Here is a 15,411-nt window from a genome sequence, read left to right on the forward strand (position 1 = left end):
GCATTCGGCATTAGCTACTACCCCCCCCCCCCCCCCCCCCACTGCTACCCCCCTCCAAAACTCTCAAAAATGTCCATGCGTAATACAAAATAACATGACAAAAAAAGTTAGTCGAATTTTTATTTTTTTTACATACAAGTAATTTTTTTTCTTTTTTCGACTAACTTTTTTTGTCATGTTATTTTGCATTACTAATGGACCATTTTGAGAGTTTTGGAAGAGTAGCAGCTGGGGGGAGGGGGGTAGAAGCTAATGCAGAGTGCCTGTGATATAGCAGTGTTATTGCTGAGACAGGGAGATTCCCAAAGACCTACAGTGCGACTGCTAAATGCCACCTTCTGAAACTTGGGCATAACAATTATAGGGGCAGTCTATAATGTATATTTGAACTGAACTTATTACATGGATCCTACAAGAAGCATAGCAAGGGAAAAAAATTTTTTTTATTTTTATTTTATTTATTTTTCATTCAACAACAACATGTGTGGCCATTTTTACCAATTTTATATGCCCATATAATATAATGTACATGTAAGAATGGGACAGGATACATTGTGTGATGTTTTGCTAAATTTATAATGCATTTGTTTTATAAAAATGAGACAGCAATGTGTGCAAAAAACAATATTAGTAACAAAAATTCATTATTTTAATAAACGTGTGGGAGGAGCATGTATGTTTTGGTAAAGTTTTGTTGAGTTTAACAAAATTAAGCAAGAGCAGTGAGTGATGAAATTAATTAGCACATGGATCCAGTTTACTTATATAATTATTCCCACATGCTGGAATGATTTACTAGACCTGCCTTAAAAGAGCAGTTGATGACACTTATGGGCTCTGTAGTATTAACAATAATACAATGAATATTACATTGCTTAAACTATACAATGATTTAATCTGTACATAAATATGAAACATTTACATAACACTGGTATCTATATATGGAAACTTTTAACAGGAGTAGAAGGAAAATACAGCAAATTCAATAATAAAACACACAGGTGGTTTGCGTGTGGCTATGATATTGATTAGTGAAAACATCATTTTGAATGATAAATAATCATATTATAACGAAAAATTAACTTTTCTGGAAAAAAACTGGGTCATGCGTGTTTTGTATCGTGTTATTTCTTAAAAGTTGACCCAGCATTTGTAAAAATATTGCAAGACATATACATTTCCAGAAAGGAAATTCATTTCTGCGTTGAATAAGACCAAGAGCGTGAAAATCGCTGCACAATTGATGAAGATATGGCTGTTCAAAGCGATGCACCTCGTTTGGGGCTGATTTTGAGTTGCATACCTTGTTATATATATATTTGATAGTGAAATATTTTTTTTTCAGAAAAGTTAATTTTTCGTTATAATATGATTATTTATCATTAAAAATGATGTTTTCACTAATCAATATCATAGCCACACGCTAACCACCTGTGATAAAACACAGTTTCCTTTATATACAGAAAACATGTCATATAACAAATTAAAATATAAGTTGCTATAATAGCAAAGTTTCCAAGTACACAAAGCAATATGATTTAATATCATTTATGATAGTTATAATTAGAAATAAAAATCAGAAACATAAAACATGCATACTGAGAAATCTCTGCGAGTGCACCATAATTACTCTAAGTTTTTGGACACTTACATTTTCGGACAACCCCGTTTTTAGCCAAAATAATTAATGACTAAGTTTTTGGACAGTCTATTTTACAATGCTATTTTACCAGAATTCTACCTTGTTGCGCTCATCTGGTTACACTTTTATTATGCGTTTTTACAACCGGATTAAGGTAATAAAACCTGGCAGACTTAAGACTTAAACCTTAAGGCAATATACCATTACATTTGCAGTATTGGGTAAATAACTATGTATACCGGTAATTGGTTATGTTTTACTCAGCAGCTAAAAGTTATATTTTACAAGCATGTACTATTATGCATTGAAAGTTTCAGACACCTGTATTTAAAAAAAAAAAATCATTTTTTTTGTATCTAAATTTTCGGACAAATTAATTTTTTTATTTATAAGTGTCTGACAACTTAGAGTTATTACGGCATTTATATTTATAAATGTATTTAAATAATTTACTAATTGTTCACACAATGTTTAAAAATAAACATCAACAAACGCTCAATATTCTCAACAATCCAACACAGAACGTCAAAATGTAGGGCAGACCATATACCAATCACAAAATTCTAAGTAACAGCAAAAATACTGTAATATTACATGGGCCAAGTTGCTCAAAACTTAAGCAATCAGCTACGCAAATGGCCTTTAACTTAAAGATTACATTATTTGCGCAAATTAAATGGCAAAATCTTAAATGGCCATATTTACTAACCTATGCTTAGATCATTTTCAATGGTATGCTTGTCATATTCCTAATTTTATTTACTGTATATCATCGAAAAAATGCCCCTCCCCCTCCTCCAATTTGTTTCAAAAACAGATGCAAAATGCCATGCAAAGTTGATGCTTTAATGGATCTTTTACTGAAATGTTAGAATAATTAGCTAAACAGTACAATTATCATACATTGTAATTTTCTTATAGCTGTGTACATAGATTATTTTGACTGCTAATAAATGCACCCAACCCCCCGAGATAGGCCCCAGAGGTGTTTATTAGAGAATCAGAGCAAATTACGGTATCAAAGCTGTTATTGACAATTTACTATTCAAAGAACATTTCAAACAACCTGGGGTGGTATTCCAGAAGCATCTTAAGTTAAATTTTATTTTTATCCTTAAATTGGGAATTTTTCTTAAGTGTTTCATTTCATACTGCAATAGTTAGGCATACAAAAATTACATCAAAATAACAGCATTATGTCAATGTTATTTGAGGAATACCAAAAAAACATGCATGTCTTTATTTAGTTAAGAAATACAAAACATTGTAATTTTTAACTTAAGTGAAAATATTTAAGAAATGACTTAAGATGTTTCTGGAATACGACCCCAGAACACTTAAAAAGTTTTGAATCACAATAGTGAGAAGTGATGCTCCAACTGTTTGAGGAGATCTTTGGAGTCCACATGGTCCTTAAATGCGTCCACAGCTCGCTTGGCTGAGTTGTAGCTGCTCTGAAGATCACCGAGCTGAAAAATTATAGCAAAATACTTTATAAGCCTCATTCTGGGAAAAATGGGCTTAATGCATGTTCGTAAAGAGTCGTGGTAAAGAGCGACGGCACTTCCTGCCAAGACTTGATTTTGTTGAGAATTTAAAAAAATCCATACAAGAAGAAATTGTCATCCCTGATAAGCCTGTGTGAACTGCACATCATAAAGCCCAGTGTTTCCAAAATACCTTACATACTCTAATAATCACCCTGGGGGCCTTTCATTTTACTAAAGGTGGGAGGAGGGGGTTATCTATTTGAATTAACTGTTTAAGCAAAAAAGCATTGATTTGGCATGGATTTTTAAAATGTATTTTGAAGAAAAAAAATGCAATCAAATGGATTGGGGGAATATAATATGGAGCGTTTATTAGAGAATAAATGGTAAATTATATACTGGTAAGTGTAGAGGTTTTTTGTTAATTTTATACATTTTTGGTTTTTCATGAGTGATAAAAAAATGAAATATTCACAAAAGGCGGAACCAATTATCTACGATCTCTAGAGAAAAACAAATCCATATTTTACCAAAGCCGCCACATTTTCTTTTGACTCTATGCTTTTCACAAGTTGCTTTCTTTTAACAGGGTTTACCAGATCTAAAAGTTTGATAAGAATACCAACATTTCAACATCAAAGTTGTGAAGCATTTCTAATGGACACTAACCGACATACACTTTTCCTGGGTAAGCTGGTCTACCAGTAACTAACAGCTACCTTACTTCAATCACGGGTAGGGGGATAAAGGGCATAGAAATAATGCATGAACAGCACATACAAATCTTAGATTGCCAGGCCAGAAATGGAACCCGTGATCCTGAGATTAGTAGTCAAGCCCTTTACCAACTGAGCAACAGAGAAAATTAAATTTTAAGTAAATATTACTCTAAGGCATTTTGTTACAACAAGAGATCAAATCAACAGGGACCCACCAGTCCATGGTCCCTCTATTTGGGGTTGCCCCAAGGTTGTATGAAAAAACAACCATGTCCTCTTGAAAGAAAGAATTGAAAGATAAACAAGAGATGTCTACATATGATGACATATGCCCCCGATAAACGTTTTGATAGAAGTTATGAGCTTTTTTCGAAACCTAAATGCATTTTTCGAAACCTAAATGCGGACCCTAAGTTCAAGGTCAAGGTCAAAGGGGTCAAAATTTGTGTGCCTATGGAAAGGCCTTGTCCATATACACATGCATACCAAATATGAATGTTACATCTGAAGCGACATAGAAGTTATGAGCATTTTTCGAAACCTAAACACAAAGTGTGACGGACAGACAGACAGACGGACGAACAGATGGACAGTGCGATCACTATATGCCCTCCTTCGGGGGCATAAAAAGTGGACAAAGTGCATATAATATTAGGCATAAAAACTTGTTTGTTTCCAATAAACCCAGATATTTTAGGTTGAGGTTTGGATAATTGTTGCAGCATTTGATCAGATCCACAAAAGTTTACATATATACATAGAAAACCTATCGAATAGAGATTTTTGACACTAAATATCTTCATCAAAGTTGGAAATAACTTGCGTACAGTAAAAACAAGTTAAGCTGATCTACATAGATCTACAGTATTTTTTTGGCAATATTAGTGGAAACTAATAACTTATTTGTTTGACCTTAGTTTCCTCACTGGAATACCAGTCCAGATGAACACATGTTTGTGTGTTAACATAGTTGCCATAGTGTAATGGATATGGTGTCCGAATTGCAACTGGGAGGTCATGGGTTCCATCCCCTCTCTAGGACTGTTCTTTACATCTCCCCCAAAGACACCAAGTAATGGTTTTACACAGTAAACAATCTCAAGAGCGTTTCAATAAGCCCTTGGCTTATAATGTAATAGAGAAACAAGAGGCCATGATGGCCCTGAATCGCTCACCTGACTAACCAAATACAATCCCAACCCAGATTTCATCAAGATAAACATTCTGACCAAATTTCATAAAGATTAGATGAAAACTGTGACATCTATTGTCTACACAAGGTTTTTCTATTATTTGACCTAGTGACCTAGTTTTTGACCCCAGGTGACCCAAACACAATCCCAACCCAGATTTCATCAAGATAAACTTTCTGATCAAATTTTATAAAGATTAGATGAAAACTGTGACCTCTATTGTCTACACAAATTTTTTCAATTATTTGACCTAGAGACCTAGTTTTTGACCCCAGATGACCCAAATACAATCTTAACCCAGATTTCATCAAGATAAACATTCTGACCAAATTTCATAAAGATTGGATGAAAACTGCGACCTCTATTGTCTACACAAGGTTTTTCTATTATTTGACCTAGTTTTTGACCTAGTGACCTAGTTTTTGACCCCAGATGACCCAAATACAATCCCAACCCAGATTTTATCAAGATTAACATTCTGATCAAATTTCATAAAGATTGGATGAAAACTGTGACCTCTACTGTCTACACAAGGTTTTTCTATCATTTGACCTAGTTTTTGACCCCAGATGACCCAAATACAATCCCAACACAGATTTCATCAAGATAAACATTCTGAACAAATTTCATAAAGATTGGATGAAAACTGTGACCTCTACTGTCTACACAAGGTTTTTCTATTATTTGACCTAGCTTTTGACCTAGTGACCTAGTTTTTGACCCCAGATGACCCAAATACAATCCTAACCTAGATTTTATCATGATAAACATTCTGACCAAATTTCATCAAGATTGGATGAAAACTGCGACCTCTATTGTCTACACAAGGTTTTTCTATCATTTGACCTATTATGTGACCTAGTTTTTGACCTAGTGACCTAGTTTTTGACCCCAGATGACCCAAATAAAATCCCAACCCAGATTTCATCAAGATAAACATTCTGACCAAATTTCATAAAGATTGGATGAAAACTGTGCCCTCTACTGTCTACACAAACAAATTGTTGACAGACGCAAACACGCACACACAACGGACGCCGGACATCACACAGTCACATAAGCTCACCATGTCACGTCGTGACAGGTGAGCTAAAAATAAACGGGTTTAAACTATAGTCCAGTTACCTGATCTGCCAGCTGAGCCCAGTTATAGTGAGGTTCATACATGTGTGGTGATATCACATAGGCTGCTTGGAAAAAAGCCCGCGCCTGAAAAACATGACGTAGCAGTCAGGAGTTATGAAATACTCTAAAATAAAATGTGTTTTAAGTCTATTTACAACGTAACGGAGATGTAAATTACAAGTCTTTCTATCAGCCATGTGCATCTGAATGATACTCTATTGAGTTAAGTCACAGGGCCATAGCACCTTTCTAAGCAGAAGCCAAAATTAAGTCCAGAAGAATTTTACTTACCAGTGGCTATTTTTTACTTTTCGGCAATAACACAAACATTTAGGATAAGATTATTTTAATTTCTTTCCGACTTAGTTTGTGACCTATTTGTGAAACATTTTAATTGATCGCTTAATAAAAAGTTATACAACAAGAGGGCCATGATGGCCCTGAATTGCTCACCTGACTAACCTTGCTACATCAACTTAAATTCTATCAGACTATGGCTAGCTATATCATGAAGTACAAATGGGCCAAATTTCAGGACATCGAAGTTAATGGTCAGAATTATTTTTGGTAACTTGGCATGACTGTGAGTTACATGCATAATGTTTGTTGAATATAACATCTCATTTTGGTCATTTTAAATTAAAATCAGAAATAAATGAGATGAAACACATCATCTCGAAAGAATCCCAAAACCTTTACGGCTGACCTTCTTCACATAGTACACTAAAATATAAATAAACTAAAGATATTAGTATTTTTAATAATGAAATCTCTCATTCACAAAACATATAGTATAAATAATTCCTTTATCAACTTGATAACTCAATAAGTTGCACAAGTGGTCAAAAATTGAAGGTCATCAAAGTGCATAAGTTCATTTTTAGGAATTGTGTTGAATTATATATAATCCCAACCCAGATTCAATCAAGATAAACATTTTGACTTAATTTCATAAATATCTGATAAACTGTGACTTCTATCGTCTACAGGAAGTTTTAATATGATTTGACCAGATGACCTACTTTATGACCTCAGATGACCCATATACAATCCCAAGCCAGATTTCATCAATTAACCTAGTTTTTGAGCCAAAATGACCCAAATACATTCCCAACCCAGATTTCATCAAGATAAACATTCTGACCAATTTTATAAAGATTGGATAAAAACTGTGACCTCTACTGTCTACACAAACATATTGTTGACTGACGCACACACGCACGCCGGACATCACACGATCCCATAAGCTCACCGTGTCACTTCCTGACTGGTGAGCTAAAAATAGGCAACCCACTCAATACCTTAACATGCATCAAACATAACCAGATAGTTATATGGAAAAACATTCAACAGGAATTCCAAAGTCAATATTTAGGTCTAATTATCAAAGTTTGTTTACAATACACTTTGATGACGAACGAAAATAAATCTGCTTTTTATGTGCAAATTAATTGTTACATTAAAGGAGCTTTATTATTGGCATTATTGGTTTAACTTGTTTATATTAAGTTTTCAAAACATTTCTTTCTAATTAATGAATACAATTACAAATAATATAACTGAAAATGGTACTTTTTTGAGTATGTAGAAAAAAAACTGTGATTTTGGTGAATCTTAGTAGATCAAATAAGCAGCTCTGAAACCTTAGGTTTTTGCAAGCAATCAACTAAAATAGAGTCATGATTACCAATTCCTATCCTATGAAATGTATGTACTTCAAATGCAAAAGTAAAAATAACTGAATAAAGTTTACATGGAAAGCTTAAAATCCTGAGTATATTTTACCCACAAAGCAAACTGCATAGGAAATGACTGTCTCCACAAATGCCTTCACAAAGGTCGTAAAAATATGTAGACATATTTGAAAATGAGCCCAAAGTACCAACATGACATTATCTACTATGTCATTTGATTCCAAGCTGGGTCAGTGACAGAGTTACAATGGGTAGATTAATGGTCTTGAGGTGAAGGGTGAACTATGACAGCTGTTTATATGACTATGCATTCAAAAGATTCAAAATACACATACAATGGGTTACTTTTCATATTGTATTAAATAAAAAACAAGACTAATGCCAAGCAATATATGTCCCCTACCTGCTCCACCATTGTCAGAATTATCTTTTTAATTTGTTGCCATAGCAACCAGAATTTTTGACATTGGAACAAAATGAAATGACGAGCAGAATGTCCATATTGCCATCTATCCATGTTTGAAGTTTCATGAAAAAATATGAAGAACTTTGAAAGTTATCGCAGGATCCAGAAAACCACCATTTTCAGCAGTATTTCTAGTCTATTTGTTGCCAAAGCAACCAAAATTGTTGACGTAGGAACAAAATTAAATGACGTGCATAATGTCCATATTGCCATCTATTCATGTTTGAAGTTTCATGAAAAAATATGAAGAACTTTGAAAGTTATCGCAGGATCCAGATAACCACCATTTTCAGCAGTATTTCTAGTCTATGTGTTGCCATAGCAACCAGAATTTTAGGTGTAGGAACAAAATGAAATGACGTGCATAATGTCCATATTGCCATCTATTCATGTTTGAAGTTTCATGAAAAAATATGAAGAATTTTTAAAGTTATCGCAGGATCCAGAAAAGTAAGACAGACAGACTCACAGACAGACAGACAGACACACAGAGCAAAAACCACAACAAAAATGCTGGCATACTGCACATACTTGGAAAATTCATACTGCTTGTTAATAAATCCAAGTGATGTTGTTGATTGGAAATGTTTAGACCATAAAGCATGTAAATTTCATAATTATTCAGCAATTCATTTAAGCTTTTAAATTTGACTCATGGTGAAAGGCTACAAACAAGTGAGTGAGAGAGACATCTATACCAATCTAATGATAGGTGGTCTTTAAATACTTTCTTGTAATTAGTTGGAAAAACAACCTTAATTTCACTCAATGCACCCCAATTAGAAAGTAAAAGGGGATATACTGGAATCACTTTAGACACCTGTCCTTCCTCTGTCTGTAAACACAAACTTGTCCCCAGGTATTTTTCTACACATTTCAAGTACAACATACAAATATGCATGCATTGTTCCTCAATTTGAAAACATGCAAAATGTATTATCCTGCAATAAAAATTACACAAGTGATTTCCCTTTTTCAACTTAGAATTTCTGTAACTATGTCATTTTGATAATGACTTTATTAGCAGAAATATGTTAGAAACTATAACATCCAGATGTGTTATATTTTATATGCTATATTGTACTTTTAAGTTTGATAGAATCATGACCCTAGAGTCATATTTGGCCACATTACATTACATATTACAGCAGGCAGCGTAGAGGGTAATAGTAACCACCGTAACAAGTTTTAATGAATTCTAGAAGGAAAATTTGATTGTAATTTGTATTTTTTTTTCGGATGTAGTTATTTGTATTTAAAAGTATATTAAAATAATGCTTGTACATGGTCTTAAAATAACCTCTGAATTTTGATTTCTGGACATAAACCATTTAACCCTGTTTGATGACCTTGATCTTTGAATCATCCATAAATGAACATGACTTTGTGTACATGGCCTTAGGGGGAAAAAGGTATATATTTTCCTTTAGTTTCAATATAAAAGATATCACAGAGCTAACACCTGCTGTTTTGGTTCCATTGGTAAAGAAATTAAAATTACTAGTTTCATCCTGATATTCAGAAAATTATGCAATATTCTTAAAATCTTTAAATTTTAAGAGTAAGGAAAACTGATCTATGAATAAATGCAATTTCGATAAATCCAGTCCATCAACCAACAGAAAACATAGTTTATATTCTTCCAATTATTATATTATATTATTATATTATGACTCAAAACAGCCCACACAGATCAATACATGTAAATCAATTGTCCCAATAGAGGGCTGACTAACAGTAATAACTGTCACTGACAAATGCCTCTTGGTCAGAAACAGAATGCAAACAGATACAACAGAAAATAAGAACCGAGTCCAGAGAGGCTATACGGTAACACTTGTTTTTCTCAACTTGCCAATAATGGATGTAAAACCTCATGAAAATTGAAGGACTTCACGAAATTACATGTAAGTGCGTCAGAATTATGGGTTTACCGTTGGGAATCATGAAATTAGATAGAATAATTGCAGTCTTGGGAATGATGAAACCACATGCACAGTTCAAGAACAGTTCAAGAAATGTCAGAGGGCAGTGCACCAAACAGTTCAAATCAATCAAATTCTGAGTTTGTTTGTAAGTGGTCATAATGAAAACACCTATAAATTCTAACTTTTTCAAAAAAATATTTAATATTACAGACTCATAAGATAGAAAGATCAATATGAAAAGAGCAGTACAGTAAATTTACTTACAGCTACTTATGATTATTTTTGTATGAAGTGAATTGTGCAGTTTTGGTATTTAGAAGATGTTTTAACAAACTTGACCCTGTTTATCTATATAAAAGAATAACCGTATCTGAAAGCAAAACATGGTTATGGAATTGTTTACTATTATTGTTGGGGTGACAAAAATATATTCCACTTTAAAAAAATAATAAGTTGTAAGTGTTAGAAATATCATTAACAAAATAATTATCATGAAATCTAAGCCCAAAGGAGAGAGGATTCTAACAGAAAGATGAGATATGTTTTGTATTTGAATGTATAATACAGTTGGCTATAACGATTGGCAACAAATCAAATATTGATAAGTTGATACATGCATATATACATGTATTCTTTTTTAAAGAATTTACAGCTATTATTTTCTGATGACAAATTTATATAAAATTATGAGTATGTTATTTTTCAGTAAATGCATAAATTAAAAGCAATATGACAGCAATCTTGGTAAAGTAACTTAAAACATGATTAAACCTGAAGAAAGAATAAATGCATCACAGTTTGTATTTAGGTTGCTTAAATTAAATCAATCAAAACCTTAGATCGCTTTTCTAAAAAACATTGTAACAAGTAGTGAAATATGGACAGAAAGCACCAGATATCAAGCTCAAGTAAAATTGAAATGACAATAATGAATATACCGGTAAATGACATACAAAGTTGTTCATCCGTAGAAAAATATAGTTTTGTCACATGATGTGACATATGCCCCCAAAGAACATTTCAAGAAAATAACAAGAAAATTCACAAAAATAATTGCCCAACTGTCGCCAATAAGTTGCCATGTGAAAAATAAAGTGATGATATAATTAATTTAAAATTTCTCCTATGGTTTGAACAGTAAAAAAAGCCTTTTTTTACTAACCTTTGACTTTGAATTTTGAACATGATCTTTCACAGAAAAGCATAATAATTTTACGCAACACATCTCCAGTAATGGCAAATAATAGTCTTGAGCAAAATTAAAATCCTCCAGGGCAGTGACAAGTTACAGAATGGAAACAAACAATATGCTGAATTCCAAAAAACGCATTTGCCCCCAATGGAAGCCTTATCCATATTGCTTTGTAGGGTAATAAGTCCAAAACAAGGGCAATGCCAAGGTCAAAATGAGGTCAACTGATGAGAGTGTTGCGTGTTCAAAGATTAAATCAATGCAAGAATCAAAGCTTTGTAGAAATCAGTTTTGATGTAAGACTAAACCTGTCATTTTTGGTTAACCAGTACTTTGGACATTTTGAATTAGCCCAAGTCTAAAAATAGGTCAATTTCAAGGTCAAAATGAGGGCAGGTGATGTGGGTGTGCTGATGGTGTTCATCCATCATCCATGCAAGTATCCAAACTTTGTAGGAGGTATAATAGATGATATACAAATCATGTCATTTGGGTTTTTCTCCTATAGAAGAAAAAACAAACACACAAACAAAAAGGACAATGCTAAATGCCTCCCATATCTGTAGATGATGGGGGCATACAAATCATGAGATTTCACCTTGAATTGTGACCTTGACCCTTAACAGTGAACTTAAAAGGAGGAGCATGGGAGTAGAAGCCCCATCAATCACAGGTATTAAGAACAAAATCTGGATGCACTGACAACAAATTATCCAGCCATTAAAAAAAAACACGGTTGGTGCAATAAGATCATGCACTCATTTGGGGCTTTAAAAATGACAAATGCGAGCATAAAACTGTGAACATCAGGGCACTAAATACACTGTACATTACATGTATATTTTACTATTAATAGTGAAAATTAAATCCATGATTAAAACAAATAATACTTTACCTGATTGGTTTCATGTGATTGCTTATGTTTTAGACAAGCATTACATGTAAAATATACAACATAGTATAAAGCAAAGCAGAAAACATATATGCAATAACTCAATAATTTTACAAAGAAAAGACAGCAATTTTTACAGGCAGATTTTTTTTAAACAAGAGCTGTTTGTACAAACAAGTGCAGCCTACTCTAGCGTCTTTAACTTTCAAATTGTTGTAGGATATAAACTGCACATTGGAAGCAAAAGAATACTTAAAAAGTCAATGCTTGATAACAAATGAATCAAGGCTCACACTGTTGGGAGTTCCAGGGAAAATTTCGTTGATCATAAATCTTAGTAAATACTCCCACAAAACCAGACTGGCCTTTCAATATGACCAAAAACAAGACATGAATTTTATGGAAAATGCGGATAACCCTACCCGTCTGGTTCACAATAAAAATGCCGTACAAATGACAGTCCAGTGTAACAAGGGTATCAAATATGATTTAATTATGATGATAATTTTAAGGTTTGTAACTCAATAGTTGCTAAGACAATTTGATTAGTTATCATTATTAACAAGCCAATATAGACCTCCCCCCCCCAAATATTTGGTAAGGAAAAAAGCTAACCAATACATTGCAGTATTATCTTGACCCATGTATATTAAATCCAAATCCTTAACTACTGGTAGCCAGTGGTAGGTTACAACAACATAAATGACTCTGATAAAAAGGAATGAGACCAAAGCTAAACATCATAAATGTGAAACCCTACCATGTCCACATGCCCTTTCCTCATTTCTAGCACTCCAAGGTTGTTATAGGCCTCTGCATGGTCGTTGTTATTAGAAAGCGCGAGTCGGAACGCCTGATAGGCCAGCGTGTTGTCTCCAATTCCCTGAGAATAAAATATCTCTGCATAAAAGACTTCTGAGTGTTCAATAACTCTTCCAATACATTTTTACAAAGTTGTGTTAGATGTTGATAGGACTTTATATGCTGGGTAAGTTGCATGTGTTGTCTATTGGAACGGTATTTATAAAGTTTATGAAATCTTAATTTTATTGTAGTATTTAATTATTACTCAAGGGAAAATTTCAGATTAAATGTTCTTTTTGTTATCCAATGAGTTTTTTTTACAAAAGTAGTTAAACACCAAACTTCCAAGTATTATATTACTAGTTTTGAATAATGCATGAAATGATTTTAACTTGAAATGTCCGTTTGCCTCTACTAAGGAAGTTCGTAAACACAGGCCTTGTACCCTAAAAACTAATTGGATGTTTAAACATTATGATGGTGAAAACAAGCTCTTCCAATTAAACAAGAGATGTGTTTGTCAGAAACACAATGCCCCATATTGCGCCGCTTTGAAATAAAATTTCAATACATCATTTGGCAGGTTTAGAAATTATCTCCCTTTTAAAGCTTATTACTTCCCTTGGATTGTATTTTTTGAATTTTGACCTTGAAGGATGACCTTGACCTTTCACCACTCAAAATGTGTAGCTCCATGAGATACACATGCATGCCAAATATCAAGTTGCTATCTTCAATATTGTCAAAGTTATGGCCAATGTTAAAGTTTTCGGACGGACTGACGGACAGACGGACAGACAGACAGTTCAAATGCTATATGCCACCCTACTGGGGGCATAAACAAAATCATACAAAAAATGCATAAGCCATCTTTATGTCTTGTCTTCCAATGCTCAGTGTGACACTGTGAATTATACAGGACAGTTTAACAATCAAAAAGGTTGTAATTGTTTATATAATTAGTACAATAAAACAAATCCTTAAAAAGTTAACTGGACAGATTTAGAAACTACTCAAAATAAAGATTTTACAACTTGTAATACTTGCACAGCAAGCTGGAAGCCTCTACGAGGGATAGAAACTAACATTTTGGTTACAGTTACCCAGTTGTAATACTTATTCTACAGAACACATACAAGCTAAGGGGAAGACAATTTAGAGGACAACCACAATTTTTTTAAAGGCCAATTGCAAATGGGCCCCTTCTTACGTTCATCCCTGATCCACAAACAACTACACACCATGGCAACATGGCCGATGTTGAACCAGATATCGGACACCGTGTTCTCATCTGCTAGGGCCAGGGCTCTCTCAAAGCAGGTCAAGGTCATGTCATACTGCTGAGCGTAGAAACAGCAGAGGCCGAGGTTATTGAACAGCTCCGCATTGTACACACCCATTTGAAGCAGACGTCTGCAAAATAAACAACAATTTTCAGAAACACGCACACACACAAAAAGCACTGAACACATGAAACATAGTCGAATAGACTTTTTTGTCATAAATATTGCAATTAAAACAAGGTTATGACAGTATTACACACAGTTCAAGAGACCACTACTGGTAAAACCCCTTGATTTAAGATAGTGTATTATCATCATATTGCCTTTAATATGTACATTTGTTAAGTTTCATAATCAAATCCAATGTCCATTTGTCACAACAGTATTTGTTTTTGTTGAAATCATCACTCTGGCATCAGACGTCAACAACACGGATAGGGGCGAAACACAGTTTATAACCACTGCTATTATAAACCAAGAATTTTTGTAGAAAAAGAACAGTGTATCCCAAGCCACAGGTGCATGGTTGTTGAAAAGTTACAGTAGGAATTTGCCATTGAATTTTTTACAAAAATAAAGACAAAACTGCAATCACAAAGCCTGGCTTTCTGTGGGAGAAGTGCAAAGAAGCTTTCGTATGTAATTTTAAACAAAGGGCTAAAACGTCTTAAAAAATAATACAATCAGGAAACTTGACAATATGTGCTGTAGCACTTTCAGATAATTATTCTGTAGAGGTTTGAAGAAATTCAGATGTAAAATGTTGTAGGAGTTGTGCAAAGACGATTTTATATGTTTTTTTAAACAAGGTCATAATTCAGTATCAGAAACCTGGACAATATATGCTGAAGCACTTGGATATAATAATTCTTTGACAAAAATAACAAACAAAATGTAGAGGAAATGTGCAAGGGAGCCTTTGGTGACAAACTAAAGTACACATAGGTGGAGGAAATAAAACCTACCATTTATATATCCCAATT

At 33.6% G+C, this 15,411-nt stretch overlaps 1 protein-coding gene across 1 annotated transcript in view; it reads right to left on the reverse strand.

Moving 5' to 3' along the window:
* Positions 1 to 487: 487 nt before the first annotated feature.
* The window catches only part of LOC127875326 (tetratricopeptide repeat protein 8-like), a 24,288-nt gene continuing 9,364 nt past the window's right edge, over positions 488 to 15,411 (reverse strand). The window contains exons 8-11 of the mRNA XM_052420316.1: positions 14,387 to 14,558; positions 13,102 to 13,224; positions 6,170 to 6,253; positions 488 to 3,111 (exon numbers count right to left, since the gene is read on the reverse strand). Coding sequence (XP_052276276.1) covers positions 2,995 to 3,111; positions 6,170 to 6,253; positions 13,102 to 13,224; positions 14,387 to 14,558 — 496 coding nt within the window. The 3' untranslated portion in view covers positions 488 to 2,994. The remainder of the gene's footprint in view (positions 3,112 to 6,169; positions 6,254 to 13,101; positions 13,225 to 14,386; positions 14,559 to 15,411) is intronic.

This window comes from Dreissena polymorpha, chromosome 3 (genome assembly GCF_020536995.1).
Source record: "Dreissena polymorpha isolate Duluth1 chromosome 3, UMN_Dpol_1.0, whole genome shotgun sequence".
Lineage (NCBI taxonomy): Eukaryota > Metazoa > Mollusca > Bivalvia > Myida > Dreissenidae > Dreissena > Dreissena polymorpha.